The sequence below is a fragment of the Malus sylvestris genome, chromosome 14, assembly GCF_916048215.2.
Source record: "Malus sylvestris chromosome 14, drMalSylv7.2, whole genome shotgun sequence".
NCBI classification, from domain to species: Eukaryota; Viridiplantae; Streptophyta; class Magnoliopsida; order Rosales; family Rosaceae; genus Malus; species Malus sylvestris.
The window spans coordinates 21,090,346-21,114,146 of NC_062273.1; the positions used below are offsets into that span (position 1 = coordinate 21,090,346).

Below are 23,801 nucleotides of genomic sequence, written 5' to 3' on the forward strand. Positions count from 1 at the left end.
GGTCAAAATATATCTAAACTACATATTTAAAAAAAAAATTTTTGTCAATTAAAAGAGAATGAAAATACTATTTAATCTTCTATCACAACAAAAAGTCTAACAACAGTAAAGTAATTTGATAAAACAAAATTTTGCTGTTTTTTGTTTAAACATCACCTACATATGATTCTAACATCTCTAATTTAAAAAAAAAATTAACCTCTCTCACTCTCTTCTCACTCCCACGTTCACTCTCACTCTATTCCTCTCTCCTTCAATTTAAAAAATAAAAATAAAACACTTCACACACTTTGTGTGTGGGCATATACTAGTTTCTAATTATTTTATGTATGTTGTACTCTCGTATTTTGTCTCCTTCTTTAATTTGGGTTTTGTGGAACCACTTACACAACTTTTAGAGTTGTATTTCGAACATGTTATCATATTATTTAATTGAGAAATGGAGAGTTTCTCTCAAGCTTATGATGTATCTAAAGATGATGGTTTGTAATTGCTACACTTGTAACTTGTGTTGTCAAGAGGTCTGATATCGGTTGCTCATGTTGAATGGTGTAAAGCTAAAACACCGGCACTAAGTGTTGTATTTTGCGTGCCAAAAGTGAGCGGTTCTTTAGTTTCACTTTTAAGAAACAATTTACTTGTTGGTTTGATTAGCTTAAAAAAGGGACATAATTTGGTGAAGGCGATTCCATATTGCATCCAACTAAACCATGTGCAGTCTCCATTATTGCATCTCCCAAGTATTAAGAACGCAGTTAGCTACTGAGCTATTCACGTAAACAAATGTGTTTACAGGATATTTTACTACCTTAATTCTCTGTCCCTTTTGGGAGAAATTCATGGACACTCTGATTACATTATTATGCCATATTTGGTGAATGGAACTTGATTAATTAAAATGGACAATTGCCCAACTTTCTAAGGAATGGGACTTGACCAAATAGAGGCCTCATTTGGTACGAAGAATTGTATTGGAACACTAAAGATAGTTGAATATTATTTTTAACGTATATTGAAGGAAAAAAATAAAAAAATTGTGATAAACTTCGAGGGAGGATATAGATTAGTCAATAAGAAAACTTATTCATTTCTATCATCCTAAAAAATGGTAGGATTAGAAAGGAGAAATTGTCTTCTTATCTGTTGGCCCTAAAAACTACCAAGCTTACATGTTGTGGATGCTAATAAGTATAAGATTTGGATCGGTGTAATTCAATGTTATGTTTGGTACTCAAAATTGATAGATATTGGACAGAATCAATCCAACCGTAGTTTCATATCATGTGCATTTTTGTTGGATAGGTATAACTAATCCTTTCAAGAAGTTGGGACAATTAAACCCAACTAATTCGACCCCAATATCTAAACCTAGGGACCCAAATAACCCAACTAAATTAATCTTGTGGATCACCAAACAATGCATTGGATTCGTGTTTCTCTCTCCAATCTACACTGCATACACTCGTCGTTGACTTAATTTGTTCACCTCCTATGGGCTAATTAGGCCCACGTAAATCCTAGCCCAAAACGTATTTAACCGCTCGCTGCTACCCGCTAAAACCAGCGAACAACAACTCTGCTATTACGACGTCGTTTCCACAGGGTTATAGAGATTCCGGTTGTCTATTCGAAGATAGGACTCCACTGGCTTTTATCCAAAAAACTCTGCCTTCCTGCTGAGACACTGCTCAGTGAACTCAAACATCTCCCATGGCGTCCTCCGTGTCTACCTCCCACCACGTCCTCTCCTCTCTCTCCTCGCAGAATACCAACAGCCGCGACAATGTGAGGACTCAGCTCTCTTCCTCCCTTTGGGGCTCGCCGATAAGCATAAGCAGCATGTTCTCCTCCAACCCCACCAGCTCCCTCCAATTCAACACGCGGAGGCGCCTCAGCGTCACAGCCATGGCTCCACCGAAAGCCAAGCCCGGCGGAAAAGCCAAAAAGGGTATTCCAAATTCACTGTTTTGCTTCGTCAAACGAATTTGAGTTCATTTCGTTGATGGGTTTTCGGTTTTGCAGTGATTGGAATGATAAAGCTGGCGTTGGAGGCCGGGAAGGCGACTCCGGCTCCGCCGGTCGGCCCGGCACTGGGTTCGAAGGGTGTAAATATCATGGCTTTTTGTAAGGATTACAATGCCAGGACGGCGGACAAGCCCGGCTATGTCATTCCAGTTGAAATCACCGTCTACGATGTTAGTCTTCGTTGCGAATTTGGTATAATTTTTCCAACTCTTTGCTTAATTTTTTCAAGATTGTGACTTTGTTATCAGATTTTTTGATGCCAGGATAAGAGTTTTACTTTCGTTCTGAAGACCCCACCGGCTTCGGTTTTGCTTCTTAAGGCTGCAGGTATGATTGTTTGTTTTCTGTTATATCATTGTGCCCTCTATCTGTTTGATGTGGGGTTCTTTGAATTTTGCTCACACATTGGCATTTCGTTGTATCGGAAGATTTGTCGCCGTGTTTATTTTCTAAATGCTGCTGCTCAACCAGTGGATAAATGCAGATGTACTTGTGATAAGCTTTGCGTGTTCACAATTTGTTGAGAATGTTATATCTTATCAACAAACAAGAAAAATGAGTGGAAGATGTAGTAGATTGAAATCTTTAAATGGGTATTGACGTCTTCATGGCCGGCGGACCCTATCTTTTGCCAAATAGTATTGGTGTCTATAGTTCATGTATATATGTTTCTGTGTTAAAAACTGGGAGCATTTTGCATTACATGAAGAAAATGAGGAAATTTTGATTAATGTAAGGAATGTGGAGTCAGCCGTTATGAATTGGCCATTGAACTTTCATATGACAATTAGTTTGGCATTCTATCTCGTTCGATTAAGTTTCAAACCTATAGCTGGAATGCTAGGACAAATCCAAGTATAAGTGGCAAGCTTACTTTCATGCACAATATTGTGGCTTCGATTGTTATTCTCTTTGATCTGTACAATAATTGGTTTTGATTACAAGGACTTCACCGGAGCATACTAGAATTTTCATTGATTATATCTGTCATATCTGCTATAACTCAAGTCTTGGCCGCTGTTTTAGAAATATCACTAATCTGGACATGTTGAAATATTTCGGCTTTGTTATTGTATGCCATCACGTATATGATCATGATCGGACCAATCACATAAAAATCTTTTCTTGCAATAGTTGTTCATCTGTGCTGAATGGTATGCACCCTGCAGGAGCGGAGAAAGGTTCAAAAGACCCAAAGATGGAGAAAGTGGGAAAGGTCACCATCGATCAGTTGCGTACAATTGCGCAAGAAAAGCTGCCGGACTTGAACTGCTCGACAATAGAATCAGCAATGCGAATCATAGCAGGGACTGCAGCAAATATGGGGATCGATGTCGACCCTCCTGTTCTAGAACCCAAAAAGAAGGAAGCTCTGCTGTAATTCTGCTCTCAGCATTTTGTTTCGTCGATTAGGCTTTGTTTCTTGAATCACACTTTGTAAGTTTCCAGAAGACGGATGGAAATCAGTATGTACAAACTATCACCTCCGATTTTTGTTGTTGGTTGTAAAATTCTTCATCCATGTTTTTTATAGTGCTCTGTTTTCTCTTCTCTTACAATCTTTATACTTTATTTCCCTAAGGCTCCATCGTAGCGGTTGTTGGAAGATAAAGCGAAAGCTTTACTTCAATCAATTGTTATCAATTGGGAATGAGGGAGTCGAACTTGATGGAAACTATCTCGGCATTGGGGAATCAAATTTGAAACGGCTTTTAATATTGAGAAGAAAAGTGTCACTAGACTTTTTACTTTTTAGAAAAATACACAAGCGATATTCTACAATAATCTACACTAAAGGGAGAGATAAGATTTAAGTTCACGACACAGTGAGAAGAACCTAAGACCAAAACAATCCACATAGTCACCAGGCTAAACCCTAATCCATAATTGCTTCAGTTTTGGTATTACTCAGCTTCATTATTTGGATTTGGAATCTGGAATATGACAAATAGACTGAATTTTTTATCTTCTTTTTGGATAAGGCATATTGGAATTTAGGTGTCGTCCACTCTACTCTTATGTTTGTTTTTTTTGTTGACTAAAATTGCAGTAAAAAGACAACTCTACCCTTATGTTCAAACAACCAAATTATAATTATGGATAATCATCACTAGTCTCTTGCCACACAACTGTACACGTGTGGCAATTTGCTCTCTCTTTTTTTTTTGGTCAAGGGAAAGATTTTATTCCAACCAAAACACAAACTTACAAACAGACAAAGCCCAACAACACCTATACATAGCCAAAAAAGGCCTAAATAGAAAGAAACAACAGAAACAGAAAATAAGCCCAAAACCAAAGAACATTCGAGAAGCATCACTGCCTTCTCCACCGACGATCCAAGGAACTGTTATCCATCCGATTCCCCGACCACCGCTGATCATCTTCTTCATTGACGTCTCTTGCGCACAGCCATAAGTTATAGGTAATCGACATCCAAGCGAGAGAGGCCAATCACCAGTTGGAAGCTCAGAACAAGTCCCGAGCATCACTGTCCCAAGCAGTAGACACAAAGGAGATAACTCAATTTCTTTTATTTATATTTGCTCTCCTTATTTTATTATTTATATTTCTATTGGAATTAGTTGGTTTATGCAATTTGTATTTTTTATTCATTGCTGTGCATTTAGTGTTCTTCAGAATTAGTAAAATACAACTTGTGGATGAGAGTAGAAAATTCCCATATTTCAGTGATTAGTTTAAAGGTTAGAATATTGATAGTATGTTTGTCATCAATTAGATGTTTTTTTTTCTCCTAATGTGTGTTTGTGCATGGATACATAATATCGTTAGTTCAAAAAATTTAATAAATGGGAATTTGGTCTAAATCGTATTCTCAAGTTGACTAAAATGTTTGAATGTGCTTTTAGAATGACTGAAAGCACTTTTGATGAAAATGTTTTTTAACTCAATCCTTAGTATTAATTCAAGTGGATTTTGAAAAAAACACTTTAAGTGCTTCATCTAAGAAACATATATCTGATGTTTCTTCCAAAAAGCACTTAAAATGCTATTGGAAACAAACAATCAATTTCAGTAAACGTGCTTTCAACCATTTTAAAAACACTTCCAAACAAGTCATAACTTGTTATCCAATTCAAAATCGTATCACAAAGGATTTTACCATCTTTGTTTGGATTTCCTTCTTGTTTAGGTTTTTGCTTTGTTTTGGGATTAGATTTAAGTCATGTTAAAGTAAGGTCAATTTATTTTACTTGTTTTCTACGAGCAATAAAAGAATAAATCGAACTCAAAACTATCAATAAACAAGTTTTTTTTTTAATTTTTTAATTTTGAATAAACTATATTATGTATATTAAAAGGTGAAGAAATAGATTAAACCTCACAATAAGCTAATAATAATAAAGTTTAAATTTACTTTTGAGGATAATCGAATCTAAACCTCTTACACAAATTGACACTTGATAAAATAAAATACCGAATGTTGTTTCAATCAAAACAAAAATACCAAAGGTTATTAGACTTTTTTTATATTTTTTATGACAAGAACGTCATTAAAGTCTTGAAAGGATTAAAATACCCAAAAAAACCAATCCACGTGTTGGCGGCCCAAAGGGCAGAAGGCCTTTTAAAGGCAAAATAATAAATAAATCAGTCCTTAATTGTCATTGAATGAAAAACAAAGAAGGAATGCAAATCGTCACCAAAAGGACAGGAACCTTCTCCACACCCAAAGTTGGGATTCTAAGCCCACTATCTATATATATATATATGGGATATATATGTATAAAGTTCCAAGCATCAAGCTTTCCTCCCAATAATATACAACACTAAAGATCCGTCTCTATTTATCTACTTCCACTTCCCCCTTCTGAGCAATACTGCTTTCAAGAGGTATATCTCTCTCTCTCTCTCTGGATTCATTATTCAAGTGTTCAAGTTTCGATTTTTATGCGGCGGAATTCATAAATTCGATGCCTTTTCAATTACGCAGATTCTCAAAATCGAGGGAGATGTTGAGTTTTTAATATTATCTCATTTGGGTCTGTTGGTTTTGATTACATGTTTTGGATTTTGCTCTGTTTTTCTGCACTTTGTTGGTGATATTGCTTGTGGGTCTCGTGGTTGTATTAATGCACTCATTGCCCATCAGTGTAAAGATTTATTGGTTGCCAGTTGGGTTTTTGAAAGGTAAAGTTTCATAATTTATATAATTTTTATGTTCTCTGATTAAGGTATGCATTTTCTCTTGATTGCTTGCCAGAGGATTGCTCAATCATACCCCTATTTATTGTATTCATGTATCCCTCGTGAAATTTTTGGTTTTATTCTTATGTATAATGTATCTCAATTGAATTTTCGTGATGTGGCGGTAGCTGTATACTGTGTTTTTCTTCAACTTAGTAGGTACTAGTTATTGTATAAGCATTAATGTTGCAGTGATGTGTATTATTTATGCTTCACACCATATGTTCTTGTCGAAAGGGACACGGCGCTTGACGTATATGAAGGAGCACTAGCCAAAATTTCCACTACTTTCTCCCTTCGATTGTTTGTGGCTTTGATTTGGGTTGCACAGTTTTGTTTGTACACTTCTTGTAGGTTTGGCGTCTGAGCAGATTTTCGGATTTGAAGTCCAGTAATCGTAGACGCTGTTTATAATCTTATCGAACCTGTGATTATGATTGTTGGGTAAATATCGGATTGGGCAGAGTACATTACATTCGTTGTGTATGTATGGAGTGTTCTGTTGAGCGTCTGTTATTCAAATAAACTAGTTAGGGAGGTGACATAAGAGAACACATATTTCTTTTGCTCCTGTTGATTTTCAGGACAGCCAATAGGATGCTTGTTGAGGTGCTTCTATTCTCTGTATCGTTTTTGTTTGCTGCCTTGTATTCGTTGAGTTAGCTCTATGTTGTCCTTTTCACGTTGTTATTGTTTTCAACCTTGTTTTTATTATTTACTATATGATTCGTAGGGTTATATCTGACAAAAAGATCTGCCAGAATTTACTGAGGCTTCATCATCTCTTACAATTTCTTATTGCCTTTCAGATGGAAGCTCAAAATTCTGGGCATTCGCATGTAGTTGAAGTAGGTGGAGATGTGCCAGCTACAGATACGAGCTTGTGTGGGACCAAGATTTGTGGGGATGCACCATGCGGATTTTCAGATGCTAAAACTAGTTACAAAGATGCACAGGAACGGTCAGCATCCATGCGGAAGCTTCTGATAGCAGTTGTCCTCTGTGTCGTTTTCATGAGTGTGGAGGTTGTTGGGGGTATCAAAGCCAACAGTCTTGCGATTCTCACTGATGCGGCTCATTTGTTGTCAGATGTTGCCGCATTTGCAATTTCTTTGTTCTCACTTTGGGCATCAGGATGGGAGGCAACTCCTCGTCAATCGTATGGCTTCTTCCGGATTGAAATACTAGGTGCTCTTGTTTCCATTCAGATGATTTGGCTGCTTGCTGGGATCCTTGTTTATGAAGCCATTGCAAGGCTTATCCATGGCACTGGTGAAGTTGAGGGCTTTCTCATGTTTCTTGTTTCTGCGTTTGGTTTACTGGTTAATATCGCCATGGCACTCTTATTGGGTCATGATCATGGGCACGATCATGGACATGGACATGGCCATGGTGGGCACGGACATGGACATGGCCATGGTGGGCACGGACATGGACATGGCCATGGTGGGCATGGTCATGGTCATGGAGATGGTGATCATAATCATGGTCATGGAGATGGTGATCATAATCATGGTCATGGAGATGGTGATCATAATCATAGTCATGAGGATCATGATGAGACCCATAACCATGGGATTACTGTGACAACACATCACTCTCATCATCATGAGGTGCACTCGAATCATGACGACAAGCACCATCATACCGATGTAATTAACATCACAGAACCTCTGCTCAATCATAGCTCTGAAGGTGAAAAGAAACCAGAAGGTAAAAAGAAGAAGCAACGAAACATCAATGTGCAGGGGGCTTATCTTCATGTACTTGGCGATTCCATTCAGAGTATTGGAGTGATGATTGGTGGAGGGCTTATCTGGTACAAGCCAGAGTGGAAGATTATTGATCTGATATGTACTCTTGTATTTTCAATAATCGTGCTGGCGACAACAATTCGGATGTTGAGGAACATTTTGGAGGTTTTGATGGAGAGCACTCCCAGGGAGATTGATGCCACAAAGATTGAGAAAGGTCTCTGCGAGATGGATGAGGTAGTTGCCATTCACGAGCTGCACATATGGGCGATAACTGTTGGGAAGGTGTTAATGGCTTGTCATGTTATCGTTAAGCCGGATGCTAATGCCGATATGGTGCTGGAAAAGGTTGTAGACTACATCAAGAGAGAATATAATATCAGTCATGTAACGATTCAGATAGAACGTCAGTAGAGATGGAGAGAGACGATGTGTCAATGCCCGACTGTTGTAATTAGGTCAGTTCAGAGTTTTTAAGTCTAGACAGATTATAATCTATCATCCCATTGTTTTGCTCTTATATGTTCCTTGTTAAATCTACTTATCTCGTCAATGAATGAAAGTTTAGTATAATGTCTTTGAAACTCAAAAGATTACAGTAACCAAACATATCCAACTGGAAACTACATGTTCTTTAACAGTTCCACGACAGAAAAGGTAAAAGCGGAACAAGCAACTCGAATGTCTGAAAATCCTGCTGCTTTTGCCAAACTTTGTAATTCTCTCTCTGTTCTCTCCTTTCCCATCACATTGGTATTCATTAGGTACACATCAAACAGAAACAAACTTTTAGCAGAAAAACTTGTTCCCGGGGCTTCTTGTATCACCATATCCACCACTATCACTTTTCCGTTGTCTGGCAAGGCCTCATAGCAATTCTTCAGTATCATCAAGCATCGATCATCATCCCAACCGTGTAGTATCCACTGTTAATAAAATCATTTGCATTGGTTGAAAGCTGTCGATAGTGTAACTAGTCGAATGATATTGGGTTAGGTCGGTTTGAATACGAAACTTAAGTGTAGGGGTAAACAAGCTAGAGCGCCCACAGTTACATTGAACATTTTGGTTCAGCGGAAGTAAATGTTTGCTTTTGAACTTGCTTTGTAAATAAGCAGTTGAATAATTCTCAGAAACCTCACCTTCATGAAAATGGCATCGCCTTTCGGAATCCTCACAAACATATCTCTTGCAATGTGCTCTATACCTGAAGCAAAACTCTTTCAGTAAGTTAGCAAAGCAAAGCGAACTACGAAGAGCTACACGAAGTTGTCCAATGGTAAGCGAAAAATTTATATCATACCGGGATGGGAGGGAGACTTTTCGACAACTGAAGGCAAATCATAGTTGATGCCCTTGATGGCAGGGTGCTTTGGAAATTATCATGTTAAGAATAGTACCGTCGCCACCACCCACATCTACCAGTGTGTGTAGACCTTCGAAACCCCTATAAATCTCCAGAATCTCCTTCTTAAAAATTAGGTTAAACTCTTTCATTGAGTCCGTAAACACTCCACCAAGACTGTCATCCCTACCAATGTAATCCACCACATTCATTCCATAGGCCTGGCTAAATGGGAGTCCTCCTTCCAAAACTGCATCTTTCAAATGGTACCTGCAGGAATGGTGACATATGAAGGTGGCCGCACTAATGCAAAAGAAATGAACTTTGTTCGGTTCTTTACTTGCAAATCAATAATAGTTTGACGCGTATACATAAATAAATCGTTTATAATACAACATGAAAAGTTTTTGCACATGTGTCATACTGTAAGTTAAAACAACAACAACAACAACAACAACAACAAAGCCTTTTCCCACTAAGTGGGGTCGGCTATATGAATCCTAGAACGCCATTGCGCTCGGTTTTGTGTCATGTCCTCCGTTAGATCCAAGTACTCTAAGTCTTTTCTTAGGGTCTCTTCCAAAGTTTTCCTAGGTCTTCCTCTACCCCTTCGGCCCTGAACCTTTATCCCGTAGTCACATCTTCGAACCGGAGCGTCAGTAGGCCTTCTTTGCACATGTCCAAACTCATTTTGTGTACGTGTTGATGCTTCACCGCCCAACATTCTGTGCCATACAGCATCGCCGACCTTATTGCCGTCCTATAAAATTTTCCCTTGAGCTTTAGTGGCCTACGACGGTCACACAACACACCGGATGCACTCTTCCACTTCATCCAGCTTGTATTCTATGGTTGAGATCTCCATCTAATTCTCTGTTCTTTTGCAAGATAGATCCTAAGTAGCGAAAACGGTCGCTCTTTGGTATTTCCTGATCTCCGATCCTCACCCCTAACTCATTTTGGCCTCCATTTGCACTGAACTTGCACTCCATATATTCTGTCTTTGATCGGCTTAGGCGAAGACCTTTAGATTCCAACACTTCTCTCCAAAGGTTAAGCTTCGCATTTACCCCTCCTGAGTTTCATCTATCAACACTATATCGTTTGCGAAAAGCATACACCAAGGAATATCATCTTGAATATGTCCTGTTAACTTATCCATTACCAACGCAAAAAGGTAAGGACTTAAGGATTGTTGATGCACAAAATCAGTGAGGACTTTGGTACAACAGAAAGTATTAAGTTTGTAATCTTCGCTAGATTGCTTTGGTCATTAGTGTGGATAAGTATGTAAATGGATAGAGACAGGAAAGCAAACACAAGATGTACGTGGTTCACCCAGATTGGCTACGTCTACGGAGTAGAGGAGTTCTCATTAATTGTGAAGGGTTTACACAAGTACTTAGGTTCAAGCTCTCCTTTAGTGAGTACAAGTGAATGATTTAGTACAAATGACATAGGTTCAAGCTCTCGTCTTCACTTGCCTTATCTGTCTCATAGGTAGATGTGGCATCTTCTCTGGAAGTACTCTTCCTCCATCCAGGGGTGGTATCTTTAACTGGTGGAGATGCATAAGGTAATGTATCAATTTCACTTGAAGCTTACTTGTAGTTTCAGGCTTGGTCAAGCGCGATACAAACCATGTAGTAGGAGTCCCCTAAGTCGCCGAGCTAGGGGATCTGCTGAAAGAGGCGACATACAAGGTAAGCAATCAGAGCTCCAAGCAATCAGTCCCAGATCAAAAGTTTGATTTCGAGTTCCAGCTGATTGTTCTCATTCTCCCTATCTTGCAGGCAGCATGGAGGATAAAAAGAAGAAAAGGAGAATAGATGATATGAGATACTTTTGCTTTTGAAGAAGTAACTTTCCACAGGCTTATTCTTGAACTGGGTTGGAGGATTTTCTGGTTTCCTCCAGAGTATAAGGCCGACTGAAGAATTTGAGGGTCAAAACAAGTCCATCAAATCTAGAGTACGTTCGACCCTGCTGATATGAGATACTTTTGTTGTTGACAAAGTAGTGGATGTATCGGCACGTGTTCTGTTATGCTTGTCTCCACATGCTTCCTTGTATCCTTCTCACTTTCCCTATCTGTTCCTCAGGCAGATGTGGTATCTTCTCTGGAAGCATAAGATGTTGAAGATGAGTACTCGAGAGCAATGCCAGGTAAGTAATCAGGTAAGGGGTTCCAGGCAGTCAGTTCCTGACTAGAAGCTTGATTCCAAGTGCTGACTAATTGCTCTCTTTCTCATTGTCTTGCAGGTAAGAACAAGGCCAAAGGAAAAGACAGGGAAAAAGCATGATATGGGATACTCTTGCTTTTAACCCTGATGATATGAGATATTCTTGCTCTGGTGTAGCTTGTTTGCAGAGGGATTATCGGGGGGAAAGAAAGCTGAGTATTTCGAGAGGCTTCGTTGGGAGTGCCCTCTCAGATATGAGGAAGGGTTGAGCATTTTTACAAGTCTGCCTGTCCATTGAGGATGGAGGTCGACATATATAGGAGTTTCCCTAACAACAAGTAGTAATGCTATTCCTTTACCCTGCTTGGTCATAGCATGGTAGTGGGAGCTGCCAGCTTCACGTGTGTCAGAGCACTTTGAAAAAGTGGTCTGTGGTATCTGAAAAGCTGATGTTGCGTGTGAAGATTACAGACAAGCTTTATCCAAGGAGATCTGGCTCTCGAAGTTGAGAAAGCGGTGCCTCTTCGGTTTTTGAACAAACAATCTTATCGGGGATCTGGCTCTCGAGATTCGGAGAACGGTGCCTCTTCGATTTTTGAGAGAGCAATCTTGCTAGGAGTCTGGCTCTCGAGATTCGGAGAGCGGTGTCTCTTCGATTTTTGAGAAAGTAATCATGTTGGGAGTTTGGCTCTCGAGATTCGGAGGACGGTGCCTCTTCGATTTTGGAGCAAGCAATCTTGTTGGGAGTGTTTTCTCGAATGTGAGTAAAAGTTGGGCATGTTTGCTAGTCTACCTTGCCACGGAGCACAGAGGTTGACACATAGGGACTTTCCAATTATCCAGAAGTGGTGTTGTTCCTTTACCCTTGTGGGTAATAATATGGTAGCTAGACCTTCAAAATTTATGTGTCTATACTTTGTTAGTGCTGTTTCTTTGCTATTCTTTTACCCTTCTTGGTCATAGCGATGTAGTGGGAGCTGCAAGCTTCACGTGTCTAAACTTTGTTAGAGATCTTTGGCAAAGTTATATGTGGTACCCATGAGCTGATGGTGCGTGTGGAAAGTGGATGATTGAACAGTAAGATTCACGTGCTTTCTACTTCACCAGAAATCTTCAACAGAATGCCCGTAATTTCAGCAAAGCTGAGTGTGCATGTGACAGGTGATGACAAGGCTGAGAAAAGCAGGTGCCTCTTCGATTTCTGATATCGGCCTTCGTGGTCTCTAAGCAGCCTAGCTTTTAAGAAAGCAAGCGCCTCTTCGATTTCTAAGATCGGCCTTCGTAGTCTTTAAGCAGCCTAGCTTTTGAGAAAGCAAACGCCTCTTCGATTTCTGAGATTGGCCCTCATGGTCTCTGAGCAGCCCAACTTTTGAGAAAGCAAACGCTTCTTCGATTTCTGGGCAGGCGCCTCTTCGATTTCTGAAGCTCCGTCGAGTGCAGATTTTTATAGAGGCTAGCATTAAGTTCCAAAGCACACTTGAATCTTCACCAGTAGAAGCTCCCTTCTTGCACTTCTAAGATCTTGATTTGTCCGACCTTTTCTCTCTTCAACACCTTTGAAAATGTCTGGCCCCTCCGACCGTCGTTTTGACTTGAACCTTATTGAAGAGGCAGCCACGCCTTCTCTAGACAACATATGGCGCCCATCCTTCTTATCCCCTACTGGTCCTCTTACCGTTGGGGATTCCGTGATGAAGAATGATATGACTGCTGCGGTTGGTGGCCAGGAACCTTCTCACTCCTAAAGATAACAGACTACTTTCCAAACGGTCTGATGAGTTGGCTGTTAAGGATTCTCTGGCTCTAAGTGTTCAGTGTGCAGGTTCTATGTCTAATATGGCCCAACGCCTATTTTCTCGAACCCGCCAAGTTGAATCATTGGCGGCTGAAGTGATGAGTCTCAAACAGGAGATTAGAGGGCTCAAGCATGAGAATAAACAGTTGCACCGGCTCGCACATGACTATGCTACAAACATGAAGAGGAAGCTTGACCAGATGAAGGAATCTGATGGTTAGGTTTTACTTGATCATCAGCGGTTTGTGGGTTTGTTCCAACGGCATTTATTGCCTTCGTCTTCTGGGGCTGTACCACGTAATGAAGCTCCAAATGATTAACCTCTGATGCCTCCTCCTTCTAGGGTTCTGTCCAGTACTGAGGCTCCGAATGATCCCCCTCCGGTGCCTTCTCTTTCTGGGGCTCTATCGACTGCTGAGACTTCTCTTAAGCAACCTTTGTGAAGGCTCCCTCTTGTTTGTTTATTTTGACTCATGTATATGTACATATTTGTAACTTATCGGAGATATCAATAAATAAGCTTTGCTTCATTTCAACGTATTGTGTTAAATACACCAAAGCCTTCTTCACTGAGTGGGGTCGGCTATATGAATCTTAGAACGCCATTGTGCTCGGTCCTGTGTCATGTCCTCCGTTAGATCCAAATACTCTAAGTCTTTTCTTAGAGTCTCTTCCAAAGTTTTCCTAGGTCTTCCTCTACCCTTTCGGCCCTGAACCTTTGTCCCATAGTCGCATCTTCTAACCTGAGTGTCAGTAGGCCTTCTTTGCACATGTCCAAACCACCGTAACCGATTTTCTCTCAATTTTCCTACAATTTCGGCTACTCCTACTTTACCTCGGATATCCTCATTCCTAATCTTATCCTTTCTCGTGAATAAAGTATTTGGAGACAGGTGCCAACCCATAAACCCTAATAACCTTCCCATTAGCTTGGATTGTTGAGCAAGTGAGAATAGAGTAAGTAGAAAGAAGGCACAGCATGCGATCAAGAACTGAAGGGGCATTCGGATTGTGGAGAGATCGAAGCTGAGACGCTATTTGGGAAGGCGAAAGCAGGGCTCCGGCGCCAGCTCTGTGGATAATGTCAAGTACACCAAGCTCTATGGCTGCTTTAAGCACCATAGGCAATCCTGATACGTTTGCCAACTGCAAAGCATATTGGGAGTCAGCTTCATCTTCTCCATTAATTGTGGACATTTTCAACTGTTTTTTCCTTGTCTTGGAGTTTTGATTTTTTTTTTTTTTGGAATGCTCGTTTATGTTGTTGTGAAATGTTATATAGGCATGAGAGGTGAAAAGGGTTTTTAAATTCATCACGATTCCGAATTTGTTTGGTTGCTAGATGAAGAAATTGTGCATGAGACTAATCTGTTTTCGTGTAACTTCTGTTTTGGGGGCTTGACTGCACCATTTTATATTTAAAGTTGGTCTTCTTCTAGAAGACGAATTCATAACATATGGCAATGCATGAGTGGATGGAGTAAGGAGCTCCTCAAGTTATGGCATTAGGAGTAGGATTCTCTCCTCTCCTAGTTTCCCTTCTCTTCTCTCCTCTTTGAACGGCTATGATTAAGTCACGTCAATGTTTTGTGTTAGTTTTTTAATAGCCAGAAGAAGACAAAAAACAATATGTGAGAGGAGGGAGAGGGAATATGATGGAAATAAGAGGAGAGAAAATTCTATTTCATGACATTAAGCCAAGTACTGTAAAATTCTCAAATAACTTTATTACTGAGAAAATTCTATTTCATGACATTAAGCCAAGTACTGTAAAATTCTCAAATAACTTTATTACTGCAGCAAATTCAAATAGACATCAACAATATCCACATCATAGTGATACTTTATTGATTCTAATGTAAATTACATACTTTTTATTTTTGTATTTATTCTTAAACTTACAAATGAAATAAAAAATCAAAATAGTTTCAATGTCTATTTCAAATAAATAGACATACTACTGAAAATATAAGACATCTCAACACTCAAACTAAAGTGGACCATTTTTTGAGGTCATTTGTGTACTTGTCCAAAGCTAGTTACATGAAATTGCACGCACATGTTCAAGTGAGTTTAAACAAGTCTAAGCAGCACTCAGTTGCAAGTCCTTTATTCCAGAATTTCTCATAGTACTCGGCATATGTGAAGTTCCTGTACATGGCTGGGTGGTCATAGTTGATGAGCTCCTTGGCAGGCCCAATTACTACATCTGGTGATGGACAGTAGAAAGTTGGGATCGAGATTCTCTCTGAGTTACAGTTTACCACAGCTCTATGGAGTACACTTTTGTACCGATTGTTGCTAATTACCTGATACCAAATAAAATGGTACAAAAGTTCAAAATCAATTCCAAATTTTACTCGTATCACAAAAGCCTTGTCACTCTACTTGGACAAGTCCCCCTTGCTAGTGATAAATGAGCTTAACTATCTCCGGAGTGATGCCATAATCTATTATTTCTAATCAGGTGAGAAAAAAGACAAAGAAATCAAGATTTCACAAAGAGGATTTTCTAGTATGCTTTAGAATTTGTATACCCCAGATGATCTTTTGGCCATTGAATCCTTGGTCAACAATCCAATAACCAAAAATCAATTAAGATAGAATACAATGAAGCATAGTAGTATTAGTTTTTATTCATAAGATCCTTTATTCATGATTCATTAACCAATATCTAATGAAGAGATTTTGTTTGATCAGATACACCAAAACATAATAAATTTAGGATATAGTATTTACCTGCATCATATCACCAATGTTGACAATGAAAGTGTTGGGTATAGGGTTGACAGCAACCCACTTGCCATTTCTAAGGACCTGCAATCCAGGCACTTCATCTTGGAGAAGGACAGTGATTAGGTTGGCATCAGTATGTCCAGGCAATCCATAAGTCAACTCCGGCTGTGGACAAGGTGGATAGTAATTCAAAGCCATATGCTGCCCTTGCTTCCCCAATGCCTTAACAATACAGTTCTTTTCCAAACCCAAACTCTCTGATATGGCCTCAAGCAATCTCAGCACCAATCCTCTCACATTTGTGCAGTACTCACCCACTTGCTCCCTGTGAACAAAGTGCAGCTCATTCAGTTGTGACTTAGATGTAATTAATTAGAAACAAATGACTCGTCTACGACTATAACCAAAGTTTGACAAGATGAGCATTTGTTTAGCAACATAAGCGTGATAAAAAAACGTAGTTGAGATGATGACAAAAAGGTGCCCTTATTTAACTAAACTAATAAATTCAATTGGATAATATTTTCTTGTTAGACTGTGTATGTGTGCTCAGATTCACATCTTAACAATTTAATAGTCTAGTTAGAAAACGTTGGTTTGAATATTTAAGTACTAGCATAAGATGATGAAAAAGAAGGCATCCTTATTTACCTGAACAATGGGGGATTGTTAGGCCATTCTTGGACATAGTCTTGAAGAGGGTAGCAATGGAGCCTAAGGAAGTCCCTCCAGTTGGAAAGTTTTTCAGTCCTGACGTTGAAACTGGTGGAGAGCCTAGTTGTTTTAGAAGGGTCATCTGAGTACATCTTCAACCTCTCGCTCTCTGGTAATTGGAAAAACTCTCTTGCTATATTCAACATGTTTTTGATCATTATCTCTGGAACTCCATGGTTTTTCACCTGATATAAAAAGATTGGTGCAAAATTTAGTCATAATATGTAGTAGTACCTATATTCATACTAAACATGTAATTAAGTATAAAGTACATGTAATTAATAAAGAAATGGGATATATATATATATATTAAGGAAGGCACTTGTCAATAAGGTATGCAGAGGGAGAAAAGAGGTGTGTCGAGATCATTTCCCAAAATAAATGTATATATATATGTGTGTGTGTTTTAATTGTTACCTGAAAGAAACCATCAGTCTGGCATGCAAGACCAATCTGTTTGATAATATCAGAGTGCGTTGGGCCATGGAGGTCCTTGAGATCAATGAGAGGAATGGAGGAGGCATCTGATACCTGAAAATCAGTGAGATTTGGACGGTCGGAGATGGGTCTGATGTAGTTTGAAGGGACTTGGTTCACACCAAACATGAGGTCTGTTAGCAGTAGGTTTGTTGTGGTGGCCATTTTGCTTACGACTGGAGATGGGTCCGATGTAGTTTGGATCCCTGTCCCTATTTATAGAATATGAGTTGGGTTTGGCCGTTCTAGTTGTCAGATCGGCATGCCCACCACCTTCTCACTATGGAGTGCAGACAGATTTGTCTGAGGTAAGCAAATGACGTCCTTCTGCTATGTCATTCTCTAATGCAATTTGTTAGTTTAAAGGTAATCAGATGTCATATTGGGAAGTTTTTTTTGAAATGAGATAACTTACGGCTGAAAATATTTAATTTAATTTAACATAGTTTTGTTTTATTATTTCAAAAGCTTAAGAAAAAGTTAAATAAAGCCGGAGTATGCATAGCTAGAGAAATATACTTTCTCCTCCTCTCAATTTTTCTTTCACAAGAATTGTAGTATGCATTGTGATATTTAAAACTGTAACAAGTTAATAATTTAATTACATAATTTTTGTATTTTGTGAGTAGAGAAATTTGAATTTAAAACGTCTATTTATTTTTTCAAAGAAAAATATCAATATAATTATTAGTTACACGTTTTCTTATATAATGAACCTAGAATTCATTCAAATTTTTAGCTGAATGAATATCCATACATCAATAATATTGGGCAGGTGTACAGAATTGACAGGAGAAACGAAGAACAAAAATCAGAAAAATGAGTAGTTTGGCTGATACGCATGTCGATGTGTTGGCAACACCACCGGCGAGTTATCCAGTGCACCACGGGGAGATGGAAAATGGTAAACGAGTTAGGCAACTAGGCAAGAAAATAATTGGGCTGCCCCACACTTAGTCTTAGTCGGAAGCAAATTAGAAGTTTATCAGCTCTGTCGGCAGGTAATATGAAATAAAGTCACAGATTTTATTTTCAATGATGTAATCAAAGTGGCATCACAATATCGTCATTCCCTACGATCTCCATGATGTAACCCTCGTCTGCATCCGAGCCAAAATAAAAACAAGGACAAAGAAAAGAGACTGAAAAAATCAGAGGCTATCAGTGTTCCAACGATTTAATATTAAAAAAAAAAAAAAAAGGTCAACCGGTCACCCAAACTTGTGACATGTTCATCACAAGTGTAAATCTCTCTCTGCGGTTTCTTTGTCCTCCCTCACTCTCCTCCAACTCCATAGCACTATCACCAACGCATGCAAGAACCACAAACCTGATAAATTTGTGCCATTTTTCTTCTTCTTTGGGATGAAGTATGCATTTTATAGAGTGGAAAAAGGGAGCCCCCGGTGGGTATTGATCGTTACGGATGAAGAAAGGTTGAGGTTTTACTATTAAATTAAAGGAAATTTTATTTGAACCCATATAACTTCTCTTTACACCCAACTTAAATTTTAAATATGAATTATCTTTTTTATCCTATTGTATAATTACTATCAAATACAAGGTGAAATTAATAATAAAACTAAATTTTTTTAATAAACCCATGGTTGATTCTAAAGACAACTGAAAATCTGAGGCTCTTTTGAATTGGGGAATCAGGAATAAAGAACTTGGATTTAAGAATTTGGACAAGCATAAAACCATCATCTCCTACTCCCCGCAACCTTAAAATCATCACTCTCTCTTCTACCAAAACAATGTCAACAAGGTTAAAACCAAGGACAGATCTCAATGGCTGGAGAAATTGCTCTTGTTGGCCTTAACCCACTTCTACCGACTTTCCAGAAGAATGAAAAATAACAATTAACATCTTCATAAAGATGAGGGGGGTAGCTTAATAAACATTACAAACCAGACAGTAATCGTTCTATATAATTTGTCTTTGTATAATTATTATTACTACTGTGTGTGTATTTATAAAGGGGTGTGATATCCACACACCCCTTTTTATTTCTCTCACACCATTTTAATTTTCGGCTATCGGATTGGATGAATTGAAGAAGATCAAAGGACAGAAATTAGCAGCGGGTGTGGGAGAAGTAAAAAGGGGTGTGTGGATAACACACCCCTTTATAAAATGATTTTGAGTTATGGAGTAGAGTTTAATTATTGTGGCAATGGGAGTGACTGAAGCGGCAATGGGATGAACAATGGGATCCAATTCAGATAAAGCACACTTTGAATGAATTGCAGAACAATGATTCAGAGTTTTTGTTTTCTAAATGGGTCTACAGATAAATTTACATATTAAATTGGGTTTGTGAGGGTAGTTAAGGTATTAAATTTGGGTTTAAAGAGATATTGATAGTTTAGTTAATAATAATATGGGTGCAGAGAGTAAGTTGGGTGTAAAAAGAGTTACATGAGATGACACACCCCGATCGAGATCAAGGCATGCTAGCCATCACGTGAGAGTGACATAGCCAAGTGCACAGTGCAGAAGCAATAAAGATAAGAATATACGAATAATTAAAAACCAAATTACTAGAGTGCACTACTAGACGAAAGTGATAAGAGTTAGTTACAACAGTGAACACTCCTAATCAGAGCATAAAGTCTAGGTGCAGTCCAGTAGGACAAGTACTAGTTACACAGTACTAGGAATGTCCTGCTATTATTCAAATAGGTCAGAAATGCCAACAATCCCGAGCCACCGACAGCAAGCTTACTTAAAACCTGGAGGGGCGCAAAACAGAAAATGTGAGTGGGCAAAAACAAATGTTTTACAAAATCATTTCATTCATCAATATACTAACCTCTCGCTGTAAAACATGTGTAATTTTTCCCAGAATCAGAATATAAGCATATACATAATTAGATATGAAATATATCAACTCAATTCATGCTTCACATAATCATTTTCATATGTATGCCATGCCAAAATATAACAAAGTAAACAATCTAGGTAAGAATGATTTCGTAGAAATATGATATGCTAGCTGGAACCCCTGAGGTGGTCTGTACGGCTGAATTCATAGCTCAAAAGTCAATCTAGCCGGAGTCATTACAATGACCTATATGAAAATATACTGCACATAAGTCGGAACCACTAAGAAGGGTCTGTACGACAAGATTGGGTGTAATATAATTATGCTCAATTTTACTCTCTCATAATAGCCGGGTGATAAATCGCTAGTCACCTACGAGTCAGAACCATAAATAAGGTCTGTACGACAAGACTGTGCACTTAAGTTGGATCCAATATGAGCATATGGTGCGGGAGGTGATGTACATAAACAAGCCTGTACTTCTCATCTCTGGCTAAATCACAATCACCCTAGGTGCAGTTTTATGAGCTCAACATTATTTAATCACATATCACATCATCGATGATTCGCATAACCAAACATAATTTACCTGAACTTACCTGTGCCTCCACAGCACCACATATATATATACTGAAAACAAAAGCCCACTCACTGATATGTCGAAGGGTCGTAGCCCCCGAGTCGCCCGTGGATACGCTCGTCCTTCGGATAAGCCTCACCTATATGCGAATTAACTATAAAAACGTTATTTTTAAAGCACATAGGCAATACTAGCTAATAACTTCTCATACATTGCTCAAAATAGGTATATGAATATACCACAGTTATCTACACAACCTCAGAATCATCCCCATATTTTTAGAAATATTTTTGGACCTCCCACGTGCCGGCAAGGGCACGGCAAAACGCGCCCCCATGCGCGGTCCAAACCTGACGGATTCCCTAACCACCATTAGGGAATATTTCGTTAAACCTAACAGATTCCGTTACATTTGACTGACGGTGTCAGCATATTTCGTCCAAACTGACTAAGTATGTCGTTATCTTCTTCGGCGAGTCGCAGGTCGCCAGAAAACTGGGTAAAACTTTAAACCCACTATTCTCACTCGTTTCTTAACCATTTTTCATAAAATCGGTACCAAAATGAAGCTAGGGACATCTACAATCACCTTATAACAGTTTTAAGGCCTAAAAACTGCTACATTTTCTTAGGGAAAGCTCGATAGATCAGCTTACCTAGAGTAGCCTCGATCTCAGCCCTTCGACGTCCAATTCCTTCCAACGAAGTACCCCGAGACTCGTGAGAACCTCCTTAAGCCTCCTATGACCTTAGAATTCCCTAAAACACAAGGTTTTACTTGTGCATGAATAGTGCACAAAATCGGGGTTAGGTTTTCTCGGGTTTTTCTCGATTTCAAGTCTTAAGAATGGTATAGATGTACTCAGGGACTTACAAGGGACAAGAATCTCACCTTTAGAACGTCAATCTGTGCATGATTGTGAGCTTTGTTGCTTGTCCGTACGTGAGGGAAAGAGAGAGAGTTCGAGAGATAAGAAAGAGAGGGCACGAGAATGAGAAAGAGAAAAGGGGTATAGATGTGTGTAGTCCAAACATGCACACCAATCACAATTCTTTAATCTTTTAGTTCTAATTGGGTCCAATTAGTTAGGAATAGAACCAATTGACCCAATTTCTTAATCCAAAACACAACAAACATCCAACGCTCAAGGGTAAATTCGTCTTTTCACAACCACGATAATTAATCCTTGGGACGGGCTGTGACATGAGATCAAATAAAATTTCCCTTAAAATTAATTGGTAATATGTGGAATACCTAATATTTTATAAACTCTTGTACGATTTATCCTTCCACCAATGTGGATTTCATTTATTTTCACATTCTCACATGCCTGCTTATGTGTGACTAATTTTCAGGCCAAACACGTGGACAACAAGAATTAGGTGACATGGAACATGTGTGGCCATTGGGTTTCACACTATTAATGCAGAGTTTTTTTCCGAGTGTCTTGTCAGCAATCAAGTTGAGCGCTTCCTCATAAAGGGCCTTCCGAGCACTAGAGGGCAAGTTGGCCACTAACAGCTTTAAGGCGTGAGGTCCCACAAAAGGGGCAGACCTAGTCAGACGTTAACTCCAAGCCACGTGGTGGCTAGGTAAGGAATAAAGGCCTACGAAAAAACATAAATGCTGACAGGTAGAGTGCTCGGTTACGAGTTCCACCAACACCAAGGCCGAGTAAAACGCTTGGTCGTGTCAGCCCAAAAAGGAGACAAGTGAACCTATTCTAGTGGCCCCTTGTTGCAACATATGACCAAATAACGTAGGGACAGCTAGTAGGTCTAGTTTGAGTATTTGGTGCATTAAATGCAAAGAAAGTGATGGATTTGAACCAAGAGGCTGAAGGTTTAGAGGAAGGCTTGTATAAGTACGACGAGTACTTCTTAGAAAGGATTAGATGAATTGAGAGACAATCATACTATCCTAGCCGAGTGCTACTTGTAACCTTGTTTTCATTTTATATAAAAAACTACTAAACATAGCCAAGTTTTGAAAATGAACCACATAAATCCTTTGTCTATTATCATTTGTTTGCAAAGCCCAAATCCATCATAAATCCTTTGTCTATTATCATTTGTTTACAAAGCCTAAATCCATCCAGGATAAACACTTGATCTATTTAACATTTGTTAACCTCACCAGTTTTGAGCGTTAACACACACGTTGGTTAACCTAATTCTGTTACCATGAATAAAGTTGAGATTACACCATAGACGGTGTTTATAATCTTATCTAACCTATGATTATAATTGTTGGAAAGACAAATGTACCTTAAGTAGGCTGGTTTTGGATATCTGGAGGATGGTGTAGTATATATCAGATTGAGTAGAGTACATTACATTCATTATGTATGTATGAATTGTTATGTTCAGCGTCAGTTATTCAAATAAACTAGTTAGGGACGTGACATAAGGGAACACATATTTCATTTGCGCCTGTTGATTTTTAGGAGGAAAGAGGTAAAAGAACAAGATGCCCTATGAAGTATTCTCCAGGCTATTTAAACAAATAAGGAGACTACTAAAAGTGTGTTCTGGAGGTTGGGAGGAGATTTAAAGCCTAAGAGTCTATTTGAAGGGTTTAGAAACTTTGAAGCCTCTGAAGAAGTGGAAGATAATGATGTGAAGTTACCACGCTGGGTGGATGATAAGACTCTCTAGCCAACTAACCACGACATCATGAGACAAGGAAGGCCAGAAAGAACCATAAGCCCGATACCACCAGTTACAAAGGTGAATTCAATCCGAATGGGCCGAAAAATGGTACATAGTGGGCAAAGATGAAAGACCTATTAAAGAAATGGGGGCATCCATGATAAAAAGGGTTTAGAGGCAACATAAGGCTTATATGAACTCACTGAAAATTCCTGCTATTTTAGAAGCTTCTGAGAATGTTAAGGTCGAGGAGTTTACCCAAGGAAGAGAGAGACGACCTAGTTGGAGAAGTAGGAGAGAAGTAAAGAAGGCTAATAGCAAGGCTGAAGGTGGAGGCTAATAATTAGGTTCTTGATATTTGACAATGTCAAAGTCACTTCGTCAGAGGGTGTCCACGACATGGTTGGGGTTAAACCACTTAGCCATGGAGGCAAGTGAATGCGCAACAAGGGATCTCTAACCTTCAAACCGTTTAAGGGAGAATACTCTATGATATGATTAAG

The 23,801-nt window shown here is 38.9% G+C and overlaps 3 protein-coding genes and 1 pseudogene across 4 annotated transcripts; 2 read left to right on the top strand and 2 right to left on the bottom strand.

Moving 5' to 3' along the window:
• Nucleotides 1-1,574: 1,574 nt before the first annotated feature.
• On the top strand, nucleotides 1,575-3,558 carry LOC126599309 (50S ribosomal protein L11, chloroplastic-like). The gene is made up of 4 exons (XM_050265662.1): nucleotides 1,575-1,948; nucleotides 2,023-2,195; nucleotides 2,289-2,352; nucleotides 3,195-3,558. The coding sequence occupies exons 1-4, from the start codon at nucleotides 1,711-1,713 to the stop codon at nucleotides 3,404-3,406; spliced, it is 687 nt and encodes a 228-aa protein (XP_050121619.1). The 5' UTR covers nucleotides 1,575-1,710; the 3' UTR covers nucleotides 3,407-3,558.
• Nucleotides 3,559-5,690: 2,132 nt separating this feature from the next.
• On the top strand, nucleotides 5,691-8,561 carry LOC126599304 (metal tolerance protein 1-like). 2 transcript variants are annotated; one of them, XM_050265656.1, is made up of 3 exons: nucleotides 5,691-5,880; nucleotides 5,981-6,177; nucleotides 7,044-8,561. In XM_050265656.1, exon 3 carries the CDS (start codon nucleotides 7,044-7,046, stop codon nucleotides 8,400-8,402), a length of 1,359 nt encoding a protein of 452 aa, XP_050121613.1. In that variant the 5' UTR covers nucleotides 5,691-5,880; nucleotides 5,981-6,177; the 3' UTR covers nucleotides 8,403-8,561. The 2 variants fall into 2 exon arrangements, with proteins under 2 accessions (XP_050121613.1, XP_050121612.1); XM_050265655.1 differs by lacking the exon at nucleotides 5,981-6,177 and having other exon boundaries at nucleotides 5,693-5,880.
• LOC126599314 (caffeic acid 3-O-methyltransferase-like) lies at nucleotides 8,538-14,599 on the bottom strand (annotated as a pseudogene).
• Nucleotides 14,600-15,076: 477 nt separating this feature from the next.
• Nucleotides 15,077-17,445, bottom strand: LOC126599306 (protein DMR6-LIKE OXYGENASE 2-like). The gene is made up of 4 exons (XM_050265658.1): nucleotides 17,179-17,445; nucleotides 16,699-16,946; nucleotides 16,051-16,372; nucleotides 15,077-15,620 (listed from the first exon to the last, which is right to left on the bottom strand). Exons 1-4 carry the CDS (start codon nucleotides 17,401-17,403, stop codon nucleotides 15,375-15,377), a joined length of 1,041 nt encoding a protein of 346 aa, XP_050121615.1. The 5' UTR covers nucleotides 17,404-17,445; the 3' UTR covers nucleotides 15,077-15,374.
• Between the last annotated feature and the right edge of the window lie 6,356 nt (nucleotides 17,446-23,801).

Coding starts and splice junctions, on each gene's coding strand:
- LOC126599306 (XM_050265658.1), bottom strand. CDS start 17,403: ATGGCCACCACAACAAACCTACTGCTAACAGACCTCATGTTTGGTGTG. Junction 16,947..17,178: donor AGACTGATGGTTTCTTTCAG/GTAACAATTAAA, acceptor TTTTTATATCAG/GTGAAAAACCATGGAGTTCC. Junction 16,373..16,698: donor AACAATCCCCCATTGTTCAG/GTAAATAAGGAT, acceptor CTTTGTTCACAG/GGAGCAAGTGGGTGAGTACT.
- LOC126599304 (XM_050265656.1), top strand. CDS start 7,044: ATGGAAGCTCAAAATTCTGGGCATTCGCATGTAGTTGAAGTAGGTGGA.
- LOC126599309 (XM_050265662.1), top strand. CDS start 1,711: ATGGCGTCCTCCGTGTCTACCTCCCACCACGTCCTCTCCTCTCTCTCC. Junction 1,949..2,022: donor CGGCGGAAAAGCCAAAAAGG/GTATTCCAAATT, acceptor TCGGTTTTGCAG/TGATTGGAATGATAAAGCTG. Junction 2,353..3,194: donor TTTGCTTCTTAAGGCTGCAG/GTATGATTGTTT, acceptor TGCACCCTGCAG/GAGCGGAGAAAGGTTCAAAA.